The sequence below is a fragment of the Sorex araneus genome, chromosome 3 (genome assembly GCF_027595985.1).
Source record: "Sorex araneus isolate mSorAra2 chromosome 3, mSorAra2.pri, whole genome shotgun sequence".
Taxonomy (NCBI): domain Eukaryota; kingdom Metazoa; phylum Chordata; class Mammalia; order Eulipotyphla; family Soricidae; genus Sorex; species Sorex araneus.
Window position 1 is genome coordinate 193607915 of NC_073304.1, and position 22164 is coordinate 193630078.

Sequence of the window (22164 nt, forward strand, 5' to 3'; positions counted from 1 at the left end):
TGGATATCTGCCATCCTACAAGGCCCAAGCAATACCATATCCTCAGGTCCTTGCACTAGTCTGGTTGGTCAAGAATCACCAATGGGGGAAAAAAAAGAATCACCAATGGGGGTACTGACCTCCTAGCATGTTGTTGATGGTGAGGGCTGAAAAATATTCAAACATTTGGAGTCTAAACATGTTGTTGAATAAATTATTGGGTCAATGAAGAGATCAAAGAGATTATAGTTCAGTAGTAGAATTCTTACCTTGCCTTTGTGAGCTTCTGGATTTGATCCCAAACACCACAAAACAAAGCAAAACAAAAAATAGAACAAGAGGACATGGGAGGTAGCTGGGTTGATAGAGCCTGTGCCTTGCATGAGTGAGGCCTTGAGTTTGATGCCTAAAACTAGAAGGCGAGGGGAGGTAGTAAAAAGAGAGGGAGGGAGATAGAGAAAGAGAGAGAAGAAAAGGCAAGAAATGAAAGGGAAAAAGAAAGGGTAAAAAGAACAACTGGGTGATACAACAATTCAATTTCTGGGTATTTATAAAAAGGAAATAAAGACACTAACATAAGAAGATATATGGACAGCCATATTCACTGCAGAGTTATTTATAGAATCCATTATATGGGAACTACCTAAGTATCCATCAATGGATGGCTTGGGTAAAGAAGATTTGGCTTATGTTCAACGGAATACTTTTCTGCAACAAGGAAAGAATGACATTATGCCAATATAGTAGACCTTGAGGATACTATGCTAAGTTAATTAAGTCAAATAAGCCAAATTCTGTATGATCTCACATATATGTGGAACCTTAAACAACCAAGCTCACAGAGAGAATGACTAGTTGGATGGTTTTCTGAGTCAGAAGATGGGGAAAGGGCAAAGTTGGTAAAGAGCATTAACAAGAACAAATTTCAAGTTATAAAATGCTGATATAGGGACAGTGTTGGAGGGTTATCGGTACACTTGTGATGATGGGATATGGTAAGTTGTATATCAATACTCTATGCTACTGCACTAATGTAGCCATTTAACTCAAACTGCAATACAATTTTTAAAATAAAATAAATAATTGGGAATGTAATATACAACATAATAATTATAGTTAGCAATACTGCATTGCATAACTGAAAGTTGCTAAAAGACTAGATCACAAAAGTTCTTATCACAAAAAATAATTATGAAGCCATGTATGGTGTGGATATTAACTGGATTTGTTGTGGTGACCATTTCACAATACACAAAAATGGTGACTCATTATGTTGTACACATGAAACATCAGTTATACTTCAGTAAGAAAAACAAGTTTAAAAGGATTAAGTTTATTTTTTATTTTCCCCATTGGATTGAAGCTCCTTGCAGTCTAGGACCAATGTTTATCATTGTAAATCATTTATTATTGTATTTTAAGTGCCTAATACATTTGTGCCAAAAAGTAGGTGTTGAACATATATGATAGACAGGGGAAATATTGCTCGCAAATATAGGTTCAACCTAGGGCCAGAGAATTAGTACAGTGGTTAAGCCTTTACCTTGCAAACTGCTCACAATAGTTCGAGTCCCAGTACTACATAGGATGCCCTGAATACTGCCAGTAGTGATTCCTGAGCATAGAGCCAAGAGTTCAGTACTGAGCAGCTCCAGGTGTGGCCCCAAAACAAAGCAAAACTAAGTGTGTGTGTGTGTGTGTGTGTGTGTGTGTGTGTGTGTGTGTGTACTGCCTACTGCTTTTGTGTGTAATATCACTTAAAGATGATTCTCTCCCTTTCTTTTCACTATTTTGGGGTAGTGGAGTGGGATTTTATTAACATAGTAATATCCCCCATATATCCCCCATGAATAAAAGATATATGCTCCTTAAGAGATTTCATTCTTTGAGTATAAACAATTTTTTATATCTCATTTCTCACCTTTTCTATCTTCTTTCCTCTTACCATATTATTTTACATTCTTGCCACACCAAATTCTAGTGCATTGAATCTTATACAAAGAATACAGTCTTGAAACATTAACATAATTTTTTAAAAATTCAGCAACAGAATTTAGGAAGCAAGGTTAGTTAGTGATAAATGCAAATTTATTGATAGAAGATACTCCTTTACTAGCTAAAATGGCTCCGCCGTGTGGCAGTAGCATTGCCATATTTAATTCACCTAGAAACTAGTAGTTTTTAAAGGATACAATTCTGACAAATGTTAAACAATATGAGGTTTTTCCTTGCTTCAAGTTCTTCACACATTGCATTACCCAAAAAAGAAAGATTTCAAAATTGTGTAATCAAACTACTTGAAAAAATTGACCAGACTTTCTCATGTTCCTGAGTCACATTCAAGCCCATTCAAGCCTTTTACCTTTGTACATGCCATTTCTTCTGTTTGGAATGTTCTGTGAATTGCTAGAACATAGAACAATGAATAGAAGAAATGTCATGTCCAGAGGGAGAAATAATATTGCTGACCATTAAAAAAATTTGTTACTAAAAGTTAAGCCCACATAATTAACAATGAATATTTAAAATGCTGACACAGGGCCAAAGAGGTGGCTCAACATCCCGGAATGCATGCTTTGCATGTAAGAGGTTCAATTCCTGCACTGCAAAGTTCTCTGAGCACTATCCATTGTGGCATGTAGCATGCATGCATGCGCACACGCGTGCGTGCGCAGACACACACACACACACACACAACCACACACACTCACACACATTCACAGAGTTGTGAAACATTTAAAATATTAATGTACATTTTCCTGAGAAATTGAAAAGACAAGGGTTGGTCTATGCCTATATGAAGTGTGAAAATGGCAGGAAGGGTAGGAATTCTGAAGCTACTAGTGGCATATTCTCAGATATGCGTATGCCACATTCTGATGGAAAATTGTACTGAAGGGATATATATTTCTTGGGGCCCCAAGAGTCCCAGGATTCAGGATCTGAAAGCCTTGGATAAAGTTTTTGTTGCTATGTTCATGTATCACTGTATCACTGTCATCCTGTTGTTCATCGATTTGCTCAAGTGGGCACCAGTAACATCTCTACTCATCCCAGCCCTGAAATTTTAGCAGCCTCTCCTTACTCATCCTTCTAAATGGTGCCACATTGGAGGCTCTTTCAGGGTCAGGGGAATGAGACCCATTATTGTTACTGTATTTGGCATATCGAGTATGCCACAGGGAGCTTGCCAGGCTCTGCCAATGTTCATGTAATAGATATGATTATCTCTATATAGAGAGAAGATATATGTCATGTTATATATATAATAATATATATAAAAAGGAATGTAAATTTGTGAAAAAGTTAGATAAAAATAAAATTATGTGAGTTTCCCTGACCTGGTGTGTTGTATTTTTATTTTTCACTTTCAAAGGAGTAATATTATCGTAGAGAAACCACAATATTTTAAATAGAAACTAGCATCCCAAAATTGTACACAACGCTTCCCAATTTTAAACATCTTCTCAGAAATTTGAAAATGCCTTTTAATACCTCTAAGAGCTAAATTTGGTTACAACAAGGTGTGGATTCTTAAGTTTACTGTCCAGTCTAATGAAATATCAGGAGACTTTCTGATCAAAGTAAATCTCAGAGTGAGGAGAGGCTAAACACTAAAGTGTGACAGACTCACAGGGTATTTGTGTCCATTGAAGGGAAGACTTCTATCCAACAAAAACACTGTTCTTTCCTACTAAAGTAGAAGAAACTGACTAACACATGTCTCAGACTGACGGACTGCAAAGGAGACCTCACGGATGCAGGTTTTGTCCTGAGACTGTTAGATAAACATGGGTATGCCCAAGGAAGCAGTAGGGAGAAGGCATCTCTGCAACAGCGGGGGTGACAAGTCACACCATTGAAAAAGAGTCACTTTTCTATCATTGTAGCTTTCATAGTATAATTAGTTCTGGTTGTGTTGTTCTGTGAGGTATTGCTGGACCTAACAATGCATTTCAAATGGAGTTAGTGGGTTGGGTCATAAGAATTCTGTTTTGCGCTACTCCATGAAATCAAAGAGGACATGAGGAAATGGAAACATATACCCTGCTCGTGGATAGGGAGAATCAATGTTGTCAAAATGGCAATACTCCCTAAAGCATTATACAGATTCAACGCGATCCCTATAAGGATACCCATGACACTCTTCAAAGAAATGGATCAAGCAATCTTAAAATTCATATGGAATAACAAATGTCCAAGGATAGCTAAAGCAATTCTTGGGAAAAAGACAATGGGAGGCATCACCCTCCCCAACCTCAAACTTTACTACAAAGCAGTAACAATTAAAACAGCATGGTACTGGAACAAAGGCAGAGCTGTAGACCAATGGAACAGGGTGGAATATCCCTACACACAACCCCAAATGTATGATCATCTAATCTTTGATAAGGGAGCAAGAGATGTGAAATGGAGCAAGGAAAGCCTCTTTAACAAATGGTGCTGGCACAACTGGACAACCACATGCAAAAAAATGGGTTTAGACCTTGACCTGACACCATGCACAAAAGTCAGATCAAAATGGATTAAAGACCTCAACATTAGACCACAAACCATAAGGTACATTGAAGACAAGGTCGGAAAAACCCTCCACGATATTGAAGATAAAGGTATCTTCAAAGGTGACACGGAACTAAGCAATCTAGTAAAAACAGAGATCAACAAATGGGACTACATTAAACTAAAAAGCTTCTGCACCGCAAAAGATACAATGACCAGAATACAAAGACTATCCACAGAATGGGAAAGGATATTTACACAATACCCATCAGATAAGGGGTTGATATCAATGGTATATAAAGCACTGGTTGAACTCTACAAGAAGAAAACATCCAACCCCATCAAAAACTGGGGCGAAGAAATGAACAGAAACTTTACCAAGGAAGAAATACGAATGGCCAAAAGGCACATGAAAAAGTGCTCTACATCACTAATCATCAGAGAGATGCAGATCAAAACAACCATGAGATACCACCTCACACCACAGAGACTAGCACACATCCAAAAGAACAAAAGCAACCGCTGTTGGAGAGGATGTGGGGAGAAAGGGACCCTTCTTCACTGCTGGTGGGAATGCTGACTGGTTCAGCCCTTCTGGAAAACAATATGGACGATTCTCAAAAAATTAGATATTGAACTCCCATTTGACCCAGCAATACCACTGCTGGGAATATATCCCAGAGAGGCAAAAAAGTACAATCGAAACAACATCTGCACATGTATGTTCATCGCAGCACTGTTTACAATAGCCAGAATCTGGAAAAAACCCGAATGCCCCAGAACGGATGACTGGTTGAGGATGGAATACTATGCAGCTGTTAGAAAAAAGGAGGTCATGAATTTTGTAGTTAAGTGGATGGGCATGAAAAGTTTCATGCTGAGTGAAATGAGTCAGAAAGAGAGAGACAGACATAGAAAGATTGCACTCATCTATGGTACATAGAATAACAGAGTGGGAGACTAACACCCAAGAACTGTAGAAATAAGTACCAGGAGGTTGACTCCATGGCTTCGAGGCTGGCCTCACATTCTGGGGAAAGGGCAACTCAGAGAAGCGATCACCAACTATAATGTAGTCGAAGGCCATGCGGGGGAAGGGAGTTGCGGGCTGAATGAGGGCTAGAGACTGAGCACAGTGGCCACTCAACACCTTTATTGCGGGCCGTAGAAGCTAAATAGAGAGAGAGAACAGAAGGGAATGCCCTGCCACAGTGGCAGGGTGGGGTGGGGGGAGATGGGATTGGGGAGGGTGGGAGGGACGCTGGGTTTACTGGTGGTGGAGAATGGGCACTGGTGAAGGGATGGGTTCCTGAACTTTGTATGAGGGAAGTATAAGCACAAAAGTGTATAAATCTGTAACTGTACCCTCACGGTGATTCTCTAATTAAAAATAAATAAATTAAAAAAAAAAGAATTCTATTCTGGAGAAATGTCTTCCTGGACAAGAGGAAGGACCAGTAGGAAATAGTCTGCATCAGAACCTCTTTTCCATGCCTATATAGGAGCTGAGTGTATAGGTGTAAGTTTCTGGGTAGAAAAAATGGCACAAAGGGTGGCACCCTGACAGTGAAGGCAGAGTAGGAGACATGGCAAAGAGATGATGATAGTCAGGGAAATGAAATCAAAACAACAATGAGATATCATTTTACACCACAGAGACTGGCACACATCAAAAAGAACATAACCAGTGCTGGCGAGGATGTAGGGAGAATGGGATTCTCTTTCATTGTTGGTGGGAATGCCGACTGGTCCAGCCCTTCTGGAAAACAATATGGCATTCCTTAAAAGACTAGAAATGAGCTTCCATATGACCCAGCAAAATACCACTTCTGGGAATATATCCCGTAGGTGCAAAACAGCACAGTAGAAATGACACCTGCACCTATATGTTCATTGCAGCACTCTTCACAATAGCCAGAATCTGGAAATAACCTGAGTGCCTGAGAACAGACAACTAGTTAAAGAAATTTTGGTACATCTGCACAATGGCATACTATGCAGCTGTTAGGAAAGATGAAGTTATGAAATTTGCTTGTAAATGTGTGGACATGGAGAGTATCATGCCAAGTGAAGTGAGTCAGAAAGAGAGAGACAGACATAGAATGACTGCACTCATTTGTGGAATATAAAATAACATAATATAAGACTAACATAATATAAGACTAACAACATAATAACAAGACTAACACCCAAGAACAGTAGAGACAAAGGCCAATAAAATTGCTCCACGGTTGGAAGCCTGCCTCACGAGCTGGAGCAGAAGGCAGCTGGGATAGAGAAGGGATCACTAAGTCAATGATGGTTGGAGGGATCACTTGGGATGGGAGATGTGTACTGAAAGTAGATAAAGGACCAAACATGATGGCCTCTCATTATCTGTATTAAAAACCATAATGCCTATAAGTAGAGAGAGAGTAAGAGGAAAAACATCTGCCACAGAGGCATGGGGAGGGGTGGGATGGAGGGTAGGGATACTAGGGACATTGGTGGTAGAAAATGTACACTGGTGAGGGATGGCTATTCGACCATTGTATGACTGAAACTCCATCATGAAAGCTCTGTAACTATATCTCACGGTGATTCATTTAAAAAATGTAAAATTAATAAAAGAGATGATAGAAATCTCTGAGTACAGGGTGGGGAAATATAATCATATATGGCATGTAAAGGGTGGCTCTAGCTGCAAAACTGGTCCCCCCACCTTTCCAGTGATTCCATCTCTTTTCTTTTTCTGACTCCTGTTCTGGCATTTTTAAACTCTCATCTGTACTGGTTCTGAACTTTGATATTCCCAGGAGACGTGGTGTTCTCTTTTTCTCTCAGAAGAGCTTCCCCGATCTACAGCTCTAGCATCCTGTACAGCCCTGGTCCTGTCAAAAGATTCTCCCTGCTATTTCCTTCCTCTCCAGTACAGAGTGGTTGCTGTGCACCCCACCTTGCCACCAATACTGCCCTCACTAAAGTCACCTCTGTGATTGCTGAACTCAATCATACTTGGCTTTTGTGAAGATTTCAGTCCCATTTCCCACCTTATTCCCTTCATGACCTTGTCTTCCTGGGATTTCAACACAGGAAGGGATTTCTCTTCATATATTTTCCTACCTATTGAGCTGGTTTTTCTTTTTTCTACTCTTGTGTTCACCCATACACCCAACACAATTCTGTTGGGAAATACATAATGTTATTACGCATTCTCGTAATAAGTGGTGAATCCTGCATTTATTCTAATAAGCCCAGGATGCATGAGTCAGCAAGCAGAGTGTGGACTGGACTTCAGGAGCCATTGTCCTCACTCAGCCTGGTAGCTTTGTGCTGTGACCCCTGGGCTCTGTTAGGGATATGAGTCTTGGTTCTCGTATCTTTCTTTGCTTAACCATATGTAACCTTGTTGGTAACCTTCATGCTTCGAACTCTAACCTATGTGGTCTGCCTAATCTCCTAAAGAGACATTTTTTTCATCTACCTCTTAGACTTTCCTTCCAGGTATCCTATGGGTTCACCACTCTGGCCAGCACCCAGAGTGAACTCATGATCTGCTTACACACGTAATGCAAACACGTCTATTCCTCTGTATTGTCTCTTAGTTAATCCATCCTTCTTCGGTGAGATAGCTCAACAAGCTGGAACGCATACTCTGCAAACTGGAAGCCCAGGTTCAACCTCCACTACCATATGGTCTGCTGAGCGCTTCGAGGAGCAAACCCTGAACACTGAGCTGGGAATAGTCCTTGAGCAGTACCAGGTGTGCTTAAAAAAAAAAAAAATCCATCTGTCTTCTCATTTTGCCCCAAACTTCCGAATTACAGGCCCATTTTTTTTTCTCACATGTAAGGCTTTCATTATCTGCCAAATGCAAACCAGGTTTCTAGCTAGTTTCCTCAGATCCAGCAGCAGTTTCCTCAGATCCAGCAGGTCTGCGTGCCAAACCACCCTCCCCACTGCCAGCCATCAGGTTTCTGTCTTTGCAGAAATCTAAGCATATTGCCCATTGTTTAAAAACACATTTTTGCCTTCTAATTAGACATAGGATAACATCGAGGTGCTCCAGCATGGTGTATAAAGCCCTTCATCTTCTGAATGAGACCCACCTTTCCAGTTCTACACCTTGCCCCGCCACCTTCCTTGATCTTAACCACATGAGGCTACGATGCTATTTCTTGAAGAGGATTTTGTTCTGAGTTTTAATGACCCTGTATAGTAGCTGGTGCCTTACTAGGTTTTTTGGTTTTTAATCTCCTAAATCCCACCACTCTCCACTCTTTCAGGTTATGTTTGCTTGTCACCTTCTTCCCCACTGCCCCCACCCGCCCACCAGCGAATTCTGGTTCTTATGAACACTGCTTCTACAGCACTATTTGGTATGATAGTTTAACTTTCTCTAAAAGAGATTTTGCAACTCTTTCTCACTACAGTGGGATTTTCTTAAGGCAAAGGTTAAGATTTAAAGTCTCCAGGGGCGAGGGATGAAGCAATAGTAGAGTGGGTAGGGTGTTTGCCTCGCACGCAGCCAACCTGGGATCAATTCCCTGAACAGCCAGGGGTAATTCCTGAGTACGAGCCAGGAGTGACCACTGAGCATTGTCAGGTGTGACCCAAAAATCTAAATAAATTAAAATAATAATAAAAGGTTTTCAAGGGCTGGAGTCATAGTACAGAGCCAGCAGTAACCCCTGAGCACCACACTGGTATATTACCCGAGAGGGCCCAGTGGAGCCTGTGCTCTGTACAAACTAGGTTCATAACAAAGGAGAAAGCTCCGTTTTACAGAGTATCTGGTGGCGGTTGGGACATTTGCAAGCAGCTAGCTGGCAGGAGAGTACAGAAGCAGAATTTTACAAAGTTATTTTACAAAGCAGGGTCTGTAAAACACCTCAAAGACATGAGTACACTTGGCAAACGCTCCCAGGCTACTAAGGTTATAAAACGAGATTCTGGCCCTCTCAAGGACATCCCGAATGCACTCCGTGGTTGTGTTCTGTCTCCCAGACTCAGCTGCCCCTTGGCAGGTCCCATTCTCTGGGTTAAATAGGCTTAAAGTGAGTCTGTTCGAAATGTGGGCAGGGGATTTGGAGAGATTGGGGTGCAGGGGGCGCTCATCTGCAGGCTTCGGAGGGGCCAGCAACACAGAATCCTTGGGAGGCACCGCACAAGGCGCCGCGCTGGGCAGGCCACGCTCACGGCCTCCGAGAAGCCAGAAAAGGTGGCTTTCTCGAAATGAGCCCTTGTGTTGTTTGTAGAATCGCGGTAACGGCTTCGGAGTAGCTGGCAAAGTGCTTGGTTCCAATTTCCCCTCAAAGACCAGAACTTGGTCGAACAAGCAACAAGTTGCCGCTGGAAAAAACAAAAAACAAACAAACAAAAAACGCCGCGATCAAGCAGCCAAAGATGCTTGCAAGGCCTTTGGGTACAATTTTGGTAGAGTGGAGCCCTCCTAAAGCTCGGGCGTCACGACACGGCCCCCGAGCTCCCTCCAAGCGTCTCCAACTCCCTCCCGAAAGGCTCGCTCGGGTCCCTTTCCCGGGGCTGGAGCCCTCGCCCGGGCGCCGCGCGGCACCGCGCAGGCTCCCCGGAGCGCGGGGCCTCCAGCCCGCGGGATCACCGCCGGGAGTCCCGGGCGCGGGGCGGGGAGCGGAGCGGAGCGGCGGGGAGCGCGCGCGGGCCCAGCCCGGGACCCGCGGGCCGGAGCGCGTCAGCGAGCCCGCCCCCGTCGGCCCTCCCCCAGGCGGGGCCAGCCCCCACGGCGCTGACTCAGCAACGCGAGGGGGGGACTTTTGTCCCTCCGCGGACCCCGTTTCCTGGCCTCAACCCTCCGCCGCCACCGAACCGGTTTCCTTTTTCCGGCGCCCGGGGTGGGAGAGGCAAATTGGGCCGCCCGGGTAGCGCCCGCAGTGCAACCGCGGCGCTCGCCTGAAGACCCACGAGACTCGCGCGTTCCCCGCCGGCAGCGTGGGCGCCATGAACAACGTCGGTGAGGCGCCGCGCTTTCTTTTTTTTGTTTTCTTTTTCCAGACCGAGGCCCTGCCGGGGTCCTCCCTGGGGGGTGGCCGGGCCCTGGAGGCCCCGCGGCGAGGAAAGGGCCGGGGCTGGGACCCGGGGGAGGCGGCCTGGAGCGGCCGCGAGGGAGCGCGCATCTTGGGCGAGGATGTGGAAGAAGGGTGTCTGCGCCCCGCTGGTCCCCTCGGGTGCCCTTAGGAAGTTAGAGCCGGGTGTGTGTGTGTGTTTCGGGGTGTGTGTGTGTCGGGGTGCCGGGGCCGCCCGCCTCGACCGCTTTCGGGCGTGACGTTCCCCCGTGTGGTCTTTGCAGCAGGACTGAATTCGGAGAAGGTGGCTGCGCTGATTCAGAAACTGAATTCCGATCCCCAGTTCGTACTTGCCCAGAATGTCGGGACTACCCACGACCTGCTGGACATCTGCCTGAAGAGGGCCACGGTCCAGGGCACTCAGCATGTGTTCCAGCACGTCGTCCCCCAGGAGGGCAAGCCCGTCACCAACCAGAAGAGCTCAGGTGAGCGCCTGCAGCCGCCTGCGCGCTGGACGGGGCTGGCGGCGGCGTTGGTTGGCGTTGGCCGCGGTGTCTGCAGGAGCCCGGGGCTCAGGGGAGCACCCCGGTGTCGGGAGAAGCTGGGGGCAGTTCCTAGAGAACTGGCGCCTGTCGGGGCAGGTCGGGAAACAATTAGCTCCGTGCATTGTTTGGGTGATCTGCGGCTCGGCTCGTTGGCAGGTTGGCTGTGGGCCCTGAAAGTGACAAGTCTGCGATCCTCCCTGACTCCGAGTGTAACTCACACTCGGCTGGCCAGGGCTTATGTGATGGCAGCCCTGGGTCTCGAAGATCCTGTGCTTTGGGTACAAAACTAGCCAATCAGATTGTTCATGCCCAGAGAATGCTGTAATGTCCCGAGGCCAGATATAAATGTGGGAACAGGGAAAGAGGTCGCCGAGTGTTATATTATTGTCTCGAAGATCCTGTGCTTTGGGTACAAAACGAACCAATCAGATTGTGCATGCCCAGAGGATGCTGTAATGTCCTGAGGCCAGATACAAATGTGGGAACAGGGAAAGAGGTCGCCCAGTGTTTTCTTATTATTATTATCATTATTATCATTATCATCATTAGGTCTTATGGCCACACCTGTTGGTGCTCAGAGGACCATATGTAGTGCCTGGGATCTAAGCTGGGTCGCTGCTTGCAAATAAGGTGTCTAAACCTGGACTGTCTCTCTGGCCCCGAGTTATTTTTAAATATGCCTTCAGTTAATCAGTGCTTGTTTGGGGCCAGTCAGAACCCAAATTATACATTTAACATGGATATATGTGTTATTTGTTATGTAAATTATATCTCTGATAAAGATAATTTAACCCAAAAGTTAGGACATTGAGGCTGGAGCAGCATATTGCTCCAGTGAGTAGGGCACCTGCCTTGCACACAGCTGACCCAGGTGTCATCCCTGGCATCCCTTATGGTCCTTGGAACACCACACTATCAGGAATAACTCCTGAGCCTCCTTGGATGCGCCCCACTGCACAAACAAAAGTTACCATATTGCATAATGTTTTGTAAAAAGTGCCTGTGGCGGTATGGAATGTCAAACTACAAATGATCCAATTAGTAATGTAACAATGTCAATGATAATGACCTCTTGGGAAAGGCTGGATATGTTGGTCTGAAACAGATTGGGTCATGTATACTGTATTTACATATATATTGTATTTTCAAGGACTAGAGTGATAACACAGCGGCACAGGGGGTTGGGCGTTTGCTTTGCACGCAGCTGACCCCAGTTCAATTCCTCTGTCCCTCTCAGAAAGCCCGGCAAGCTACTGAGAGTATCCCGCCCACAAGGCAGAGCCTGGCAAGCTACCGTTGTGTATTTGATATGCCAAAACACAGTAACAACAAATCTCATAATGGAGACATTACTGGTGCCCGCTCGAGCAAATCAGTGAGCAACGGGATGACAGTGATACAGTGACATATATCTTAAAAAACCCTACTTATTTTTAATTGTTTTTAGTACAAAATTATTGTTGTGTAGACTATACACAAAATACCAACAAGTAAATTTTTTTTTTAATTTTACTTGTTGGTTTCTTATTTTTTTTCTTAAAAAGTCTAAAAATTTTATTTCTTAAAAGTTGGGTTCTTGGGGCTGGAGCGATAGCACAGCGGGTAGGGCGTTTGCCTTGCACGCGGCCGACCCGAGTTCGATCCCCGGCATCCCATATGGTCCCCCAGCACCGCCAGGAGTAATTCCTAAGTGCAAAGCCAGGAGTAACCCCTGAGCATCGCTGGGTGTGACCCAAAAAGCAAAATATATATATATATATATATATATATATATTGTAAATAGTGGTTATATATATTCCCCAAAAAAAGTTGGGTTCTTATTCTGAATGTTTGTGTGTGTGTGTGTGTGTGTTTAATGTAGGTAAATGCCTTTATAAATTGTTAGGCAATTTAACCTTTTAAAAAATTTTCTTTAACCAATATGTTGTAGGCATATTTTTATTTTTGTAGAAAACTTGTGCCAAAACAAATGTCTAGCTTTTTCCCCCTGAATTTTTCTTCAGACAGTATTTGAGACCTCATAGACACTCAGGATGAGCATGCTCAGTTAATTTTGTTTTGAAGCAAAATATAATTTGGCAAAGGCATTCTGAAATACTCCAGTGTGTACTAGTTTGGAATAATTTTTTCAAAAATTCGAAAAATTTAAATAGCACTTTAGCACTGTCGTCCCATTGTTTATCATTTGCTCGAGCGGGCACCAATAACGTCTCCATTGTGAGACTTGTTGTTACTGTTTTTTGGCACATCGAATACGCCAAATTCGATAGCCTGGGTAGCTTGCCAGGCTCTGCCGTGCAGGCGGGATACTCTTGGTGGCTTGCCGGACTCTCCGAGAGGGATGGAGGAATCAGAGTGCCAAGCAAATGGGCTACCTGCTGTGCTATTGTTCCAGTCAAAAAAATTTTAAATACAAAAAATTTAAATACAGACATTATTTCACATGAAATTTTTGGATATTATTATAAATAGTCCTAATGATCACTAAATTTAGAACCTAAGGTGGTGATTTGGAATTTGTCATTATCTACTTACAGGAGAAACAAAGAATGTGATTATGTGGTTGGTGTGGCATAAAAATATCAAGATCAGCATCATACACATGAAAACATTTGCTCCTTTGAGCTAAGTAGAAGAAAGATGATATAATGATTGGGAGAGGGATCTAAGGATAGGAATTGCGATGGCGGCGATATTCATCTTAAGAGTAGGGATTAAGGGCCCAGAGTGATGGTACAGCGGGAAAGGCATTTGTTTTGTACATGGTCAGCCAGGTTCAATCCCTGGCACCACATATGGTCCCCTAAGCACAGCATCACTCAGGGAGTGATCCTTGAGCACAGAGCCAGGAGTAAGCTTTGAGCACTGCAAGGTGCAGCCCCCCAAAAATATAGGAATTAGTATAAAAGTGTGAAAGTGGAAAAAACAATTTTTCTTTAATATGATTTAGAATAAAATTTAAATTATTTGTCATTCATTAATTTAATATCATTTATATTGGTATAAGCTTATTTAAATTGTTAAGCTAAATTTTATAGCTAGTTATTGTTTCTTGTATCTGTAATTGTTTATATAACCTAGTTAATTGAACAACTTTTTAAAAATTCTCATTGGAGTAATAGGGGATTGATTTATATTGGAGTCACATTATCCTTTTTTTTTTTTTTTTTTTGGAGTACCAGAAATTGAACTGAGGATGGCCTCACACAGGCACTCTGTTGGCCTATGGTTGCCTTATCTTAAATATATACTGAATATTCAAGATAAAAGGATTGGGATTTTTGGCCAAGGCTGTGGCTTAGTAGTAAAGTGCAGGTCATGCATACGTGAGACCTGGATTCCATCCCTGGCATTGTAAAAAAAATAAAGGGTAGAAATTTTTTATAGCTTTTTAATAGAAAATATCCTCAAGTATTTTGCACCTGTTTAATCGGTTTATAGTATATAATACAGCTTCCCAAACCCTTGCCAAAAGGGCATTATCTTTTTAAAAATTAATGTTCTAAGGGTCTTACAAACTTTTAGAAATGTTTCTTTACCATTTTTATCTTTTTCTGGCCATGTTTCTCTAACTATTCTTTTTAGGTGATTTCTTATGGATTATATAATATTTAAGGTTTTTAAAAAATATTACTTTTGCATATATATTGTAAATAGTGGTTATATATATTCCAAATCGTTTCATTTAAAATTTTTTGTGTGCTTCCTGATGTAGTCTTAAATTGTTCAAGCTCTTATCAAGGGTTCAGCGTTGAAAGTACATTTGGAACAATGTAACCTACATGAACACTTATCATACTTGGTGTCCTTTTTTGTTTCAGGGCGATGCTGGATCTTTTCTTGTCTGAATGTTATGAGACTTCCTTTCATGAAAAAATTAAATATTGAAGAGTTTGAGTTTAGTCAGTCTTACCTCTTTTTCTGGGACAAGGTATGAGACAGATCTTACAAGATTTTTGTTTGTTTCAATGTCAGCCTTAAGTAGATATAACCTCTTCATTTCCTGCTCTTAGTTTCAGTTTTCATTTCATTATAGATGGGGCATCAATTCTTCTGACTTCCAAAATATCAAAAGCTGATTCTTTTCAAATACAGAAAAGTGCTTTTGGTTGGTAGAAGGCTACTTTTGGCAGTGATATAATAAATCTGTTCACTTCCTTGTTTGTTTTATTAACTTACTTGAAATGTTTAACACTTTTAAAAAGTAGTAGGGAAACTTTTTAGTATTTTCACTTAGGTTATTTGGTTTTTTTAGGACCTAATTCCCCTTCTCTGGGTATTGCTTGTCTAAAAAGCAGTAAATTAATTTTATTTCATTTTTAAATGAAATATGCTATGTACCCATTTAATATGTATTGGTTGAAACCTCTACATTACAGATTTTTAATAAAGCAGTGCCTTGATTTAGATTAACTACTAGAATATATACACATAGATGCAAGAAGAAATATTCTAAGAAACCAGATACCAGTCTGAGGCTGTAGTTAAGAGGTAGAGCACTTGGCTTGTATTTGTGAAGCTCTGGGTTCTGTTCCCAGTGCTGCAGAGAAACAAAATCACATACTGCTATTTATCTAAAAATTTTTGCTTCACGCCCAGCTGTGCTAAGGGCTTACTCCTGGCACTGAGCTAAGGGATTGTTTCTGGCAGTGCTTAAGGGACCATCTGCAGTGCCAGGAATCAAACCCAGGTTGGCTACAAGTAAGGCGAGGTCTTACCTACTGTTCTATCTCTGGCCCCAAATACTGATATTTAATTGCGACTTTAGTTTAAAAGTATTGATAACTTTAAGTCCATGGTATTTCCAAGACTTCTGTTGATAATGTTAATTAAAAAATAAAACAGTCTCTTTTTCTCTAATTTTATTTAACTTCTTTTACTGTAGGTTGAGCGCTGTTATTTCTTCTTAAATGCTTTTGTGGACACAGCCCAAAAAAAGGAGCCTGAGGATGGTAGGCTGGTGCAGTATTTGCTAATGAATCCTGCAAACGATGGTGGGCAATGGGATATGCTTGTCAATATTGTTGGTAAGCTTTTCTTACACTACTGGACCTAGAACTCACTGTGATCAAGCAAGAATCTATGGTTAGACTAGGCTAGTTCTCTGATGTTTTAACACAGAGTAGAATACTTCTCCCAGAACTGTATGCAGTTAACTGAGAAATTTTTTTCTCTATTCTCATCTATGTTATCTTAAATGAGAAAGAGATAGGTACTATGAGGGATGCGTTAAAGAAGAGAAGGTAATATTAAGTAGACTTTTTTTTTAATAAAAATGTTTATCTGCTACTGTAATGAAGAAACACATTCAAATTGTTACTATTTGAAACTGCTTTCATTAAAAGGATTTGTAATGGGGAGGGAGCTACATCATGCTGGGTACTTCATGGAGATGATAAATAATTGCACTAGTTATGAGAGAGATATTTGCATTGGTTAAATAATCTTTTTTAATATGAAACAAAGAGTATTAAGTTTTCTGAGTTAGGTAAGCAAAACATGTCCTATATTTTGAAGCAGTTGTTATTTTTGCTAGTTTCTGACATTGAGTACACTTTTATCTTATATTTGTTTTGTTTCTTTAAGAAAAATATGGTGTTGTCCCTAAAAGGTGCTTCCCTGAATCTTATACAACAGAGGCAACCAGAAGGATGAATGATATTCTGAATCACAAGGTACAATATATAGTAGGGCGGGATTGAGTTTGGTATATGTACATTAAAATTTCTGACTTTTTGTGTACACTGGACATTTCAGTGTACACAATTTATATGCAAGATCAGAAGCAAAGTAGCTACATATTAACTTTAATAATAATCAAGATGGGATGAGTTCTTTTTTTCTTTAAAAAAGTTTCTACTTTTGGGGCTGGAGTGATAATACCGCGGGTAGAACCTTTGCCTTGCATGCAGCCAATCTGGGTTCAATCCCTAGCATCCTATATGGTCCCCCAAATACTGCCAGGAATAATTCCTGAGTTTAGAGCTAGGAGTAGCCCCTGAGCACTGCCAGGTGTGACCCAGAAAAGCGCAAGCAAATATATATATATATATGTATATATATATATATATATATTTTTCCCCCACTTTTGTTTCTATGGATTTTGGTGCTGTTGTGGATTCTCAAGGGAAAAGTTCCACAATCACTTAATATGTGCCACAAGCAAACTGGGTTGCTCTGCCTCTCACTTGGTTGTTTTGAAGGTGGACTAGAACAGTTATGTACTAGTGAAGCCAAAAAGATCTATTTGTGAGACTTCCCTAAAGTAGATGCTGAGTTCTAGTGCCACTCCCAGACCACATCATTGTGGTTTGTCTACTCACTGAAGATTTAATGTAGCTGCTGAGCTGCTTTTGATTGCTTCTGTTTTTGTAACGAAAACTGAAAGGGTTCTTTCTTCTTTACATAACCTAGTTTCCCAAGGAGAATTATAAATCCTTTAGGAATACTGCTCTGCCAGCCAGACATCTCTTAAAAACAAGGAGATGCCAAAATCTGCAGCCCTAATCTTTGAGGCTAAAATTGGCTGAATAAATAGCAGTACTCCTATATTAATAAAAAATAAAATAAAAAATAATAAAATTGGATTTACCATCCATGGGATAAAGATTACATTTTAATTCTGTAACTGTCTCCCTAATGTAAGAAGCAAATTATTTTCCACTCAAGAAACTGGGGTTACTTATTTAAAGACTAAAAGATCAATAATAGTACAGCATTGGATTCCGATTCAGATGAGAGCGGGAGTCTCTTTAGCATAGTGTTTAGTTTCAGAGTCATTATTGTCTTAGGCATCTCTCAAAATAGACTGCAAGAAAAATGAAACTAAATAGGGATTGGCATAGTCATAGGCATAATGATTTGGCAGAGAAGCAGAAGTGGAAAACCAGAAAAATTCTAAATAAGAATCCATTAGAGCAATAAGTTCTCACATCTCTTGAGTGTAATAGATATTATAGAATCAGATGTTTCCCCAACATCCAGGGATCTGCTGTCACAGATATTTTTTGCTGAGCAGCAGAAAGAGTTGCATCAGTATTTTTAGGGAGTAATTCATGTTCTTTCTTTTTATGGAAGGTATTTTTAGCTACATGCCTAAATTAACTGTTTGAGGAAAACACATTTTTCTTTTGTGAACCTCTTCTGGGTTTTAGCTGTTACATTTTGAAATAGAAGTAGTATTATTTATTAGGCTCATTGAGTTGAATTTGAGTAAAGTTTAGAAAGCTGATTGAGTTTCTGTCTTAGATGAGAGAATTCTGTATACGACTACGAAACCTGGTACAGAGTGGAGCAACCAAAGGAGAAATTTCTGCCACACAGGACAGCATGATGGAGGAGGTAACAAAAATTACTTGAATTTTATTTTACCCTTCAATATAATTCTCAGAATATTTCTATCTATTAAAAGGTTAGGAGGCATAGTCATTGAATAATTGCCACGTTCAACTGAAAATTAATTTATAGGTATAAAAACAGGTATACACTTTGCATTTTAGTGTGAGACTTGTACTTATGTCATCCAGTCCCCATTTTAGTGGTCTGTATCATGGCCTCTAAAATTCTTTGTTTTGGTAGTCTTTTGTTTTATTTAGGACATATGAGAGAAGAGAGTAAGAGTGTGTGCTAGAGAGAAAAAAAAAATTGTCATTAAAAATACTTCAGGGATCAGAGCAATAGTATAGTGGGTAGGGTGCTTTCCTTGCCTGTGGCAGACCTGGTTTCAGTCCCCAGCATCCATGGTCCCCTAATGAGCACCGCCAGGAGTAATTTCTGAGTCCAGAGCCAGGAGTAACCCCTGAGTATCACCAGGTGTGCTCCAAATACAAACAAATGAAAAAGCAAATGTTACAAGTATTGAATGCCTTTGATTTTGGCACCAGGGATACAGAGTTGAGAAAGTCATAACTGCTCTCTCTAGAAGCTCATTGTTTTAGAAAATAGAAATGCAGGAAAAATCATAATAACTCCTAATGGAGAATGGGTAAAGGAGGAATTGACTTCCTCATTGAGATGAAGGTTTAATGGGGAAGAAATTTTGTGGACAGTGGCAAGAACAAAGGTGGGACCTAAGAGAATTAATGTAGCTGAGGCATATTCTGAGTTTGATAGGGAGCAAATGAAGCTAGAAAGATAGTTATGGGGGTCCTTACGTAGATAATAGGCCTTATGGTTTTTATTTTTTAAGCATGGGCCTGAGGAGGCAATGCTTGGGCTATCCCATGTTGCTTAGGGGCTTCCAGGGCCACACCCAGCAGGTCTTAGGGACCATGTGGTGCTGGAATTTGACCCAACTCAGATGCCTGTCTATGTAGTATAACTTTTCTGATATCTCCTTGTCCCCCTGGTTCTATTTCTGATAGATTATATAGATAGTGGCATTCTAAAGGCATGCAGTGTGAAACATTGGCGCCTCCAAAAGATTCAGTCAAGCATATCTGAATTCCTTTATATGGGAAGAGTTGCAGATAATACATGTCAAGCAACGTGCAATTTGATGGCGAGAATATATATATATACAAAGTGAAATAAAGTACATATCTAAAGGGATATGCAGGTATACCTAACCCCAAAGAGTTTTACTCCGTTTTATTTAGAGGATAAGGAAAGTTTTCGTAGAGAAAGTTTCAGATGCATTTGAGGTGTTTTTTGAGTTAAGAGAGATTAGAATCAAAAACATTCAAAGCATGCTTAGTCTCATGGCACTGTCCAACTACAATTGTATTTCAAACATACAGAAACACTTCTGGAATGCAGGATAAGTTACAGTATAGATGAATGAAGCCTTAAGAATGACTGAAATCCCCAAGGGAGAATACAGACATAGAACAGGTCTGAAAAAAGTGTTGTGGAAAACATCTATTTCTGGACAACATCTGTTTCTCTGAAAACAAGTGGCAGAACTATGTTAAGATGTACATACTAGTATCACTGTGAAATGCTACAGACATCAGATATGAAGATAGCTGATTTTCCTGAACGGGTCGTTTAAGAGTAGAGTTATAGCATGAAGAAGAGTAGAGGCTAGATGAAAAAGACTCAGACCATGCCCTCTCCCCAGAAAGAAGTTTCAAGATTAGCAGTGAAAAGGAGGAAAAATTGACACACATTAATTGTACAGGTACCTCCTGAATTCCTATTAAACATATCCTAAACACTAAGGGGTACATTTAACGACCAAGACAGACCTAGTTTCTGCTCTCAAGGACTTTACAAATTAGTAGAGGAAGACAGACAATGCACAAGTAAATAAGCAAGAAACTGTCCAATAACAGGGTGGTTTGTAAGCTCATTGGGAAAGACCTTTTTGAGGTCAAATCTGAGCCGAGACAATAGTAACAAAATTAATGCGAGAACACAAAGATGAGTTTATAGAGCATATCAGCAGAGGGAACATAAAGTACAGAAGCTTCAAGAGGGGGTAAAGTTGGATTATTTTTTTAGGACCAGAAAGGAAGCACATGACTTGAACTTGGAAACAGGGCGAGAGCCTGGAATAGACTGGTGGGGGGCACACCCAACAGTGGTCAGGGTTTGGACCAGCTCTTGTAGAGGAAACACAAACCCAAACCAGCTTATATTAGAGACCTCTAAGCCTCCAAAAGGCATCTGCATTTTGTTCTAAGTGAGGTGACCATCCAGGGAGGGGTGATTTAAGCTGAGGGGTGACAAGTTTAATTTTTGTTTAAATCTTTCACCCTGTGGGTGGAGGCTGGAAATGTAATACAGGGGCTTAGGTGCATGCAGCTGACCCTCATTTGATTCCCAGTACTGTGTAATCACAAAACAGAAAAGATGATCCTCGGGTGGCTGCTGCTGCTGCTGGACACCAGTGTGCGTTCGATAGCCCTGAGCCGCCTCCCCACCTCCCCAGGGCCCCCCAGCAGAGACACAGAGAGCCAGGAGACGGGGAGGCTGGGAACCACAGTCTGATGGTGAAAATTGCCTGTTTAATGCAGGGTTGCTAGCATACTTATAGAACATCTGAAGGGGGGTTGAGGTAAGCACAGGTGTGATGGTCATTTACATAGATAAACATTTGGCAGAGGAAATTCTTTTAGGGAGATCAACTCAAGGAGACACTCTGTCTCCCAGGGACTACTGCGTTGCTTTTATGTTTCCCTCTAATTGTATAAGTTATCGATACTTGCAGTTGTTTGGATAAACACAGTAAGAGACAAAGATCCCAACACTTAGTTCTCTGGGCTGAAAGCAAGCAAAGCTTAAACACTTGGTTGTCTGGGCTCTGAGTGCAAGCAAGACTTGTACCGTAAATCCCAGACTAAGTCCTCAGGCCATTCATCTAGTCCTTCCCCAGGGGAGTCCTATCTCTAAAGTTGTAACAGTTTGCATGAAAACCATGCACTTATGCTTTCTAGAATGTCCCATTTCGCTACCGGGTAGTTTTGCCACTCGCCCCAGGTCCATCCTAGTCCCATGGCGGAACCTTCCCTTTGGGGTGTTAGGAACTATAGAAACTGAAGCCTGAGTCAAGTAGTTACGTTCAAGTAATTATGCCCAGGAGCAGATAAATTTCTGAGTCAATCAACTCCCAAATATTAGGAGCATAGCAGTAATGGTCTTTCTGTGTTTAACCAAACATTGCTCTATGGTAACATATAAAAAGGCTATAGGGGAAACAATAAAGCAAGTACAAGTATACAGCACTTCAAATACAAAGCAGTATCAATACAAGTTCAGAATTACCAGAAAGTTTTGTTTTACAAGCAATCGAGATTAACAAGGGGGACTGTGACAATGTGAGGTAAAATACAAGGGAAAGATTGCAAATAAACTTTAACCAAGTTAGGGATTCTAGCAAGGGTAATATAAATTCCTCTAGGAGGAGGAAAGGAGACAATACACTGATTAAGCCTAAAGCAGTTAGGGTTAATATCCAACACAAAGGGGAGGTTGAAGATAGACTTTGACTAAATTAAGGATGTTAGCAAGGGCATGGTAAGCTTCTCTGGGAGGAGGAAAGGGGCAATTCACTGATAAAGCCTAAAGCATTTAGGGTTGATATCCAACACAGTACCATCAGGTATGACCTGGAAGTCCCCAGGCACTGCCATCATGTCCTGGGTAATTCCTGGCACTGCAAGGCCCAAGTGGTACCC

At 41.4% G+C, this 22164-nt stretch overlaps 1 protein-coding gene across 2 annotated transcripts in view; it reads left to right on the top strand.

Annotated features, from left to right (window-relative positions):
• The first annotated feature begins 10123 nt into the window (after positions 1–10123).
• The window catches only part of BLMH (bleomycin hydrolase), a 43694-nt gene continuing 31653 nt past the window's right edge, over positions 10124–22164 (top strand). The window contains exons 1-6 of one of the 2 annotated variants that reach the window (XM_004604999.3): positions 10124–10447; positions 10787–10984; positions 14866–14975; positions 15930–16071; positions 16631–16719; positions 18293–18385. In XM_004604999.3, the coding sequence (XP_004605056.1) occupies positions 10435–10447; positions 10787–10984; positions 14866–14975; positions 15930–16071; positions 16631–16719; positions 18293–18385 (645 nt within the window). In that variant the 5' untranslated portion in view covers positions 10124–10434. Of the gene's footprint in view, positions 10448–10783; positions 10985–14865; positions 14976–15929; positions 16072–16630; positions 16720–18292; positions 18386–22164 lie in introns of both variants that reach the window. The other variant, XM_055130986.1, reaches the window with a different exon arrangement.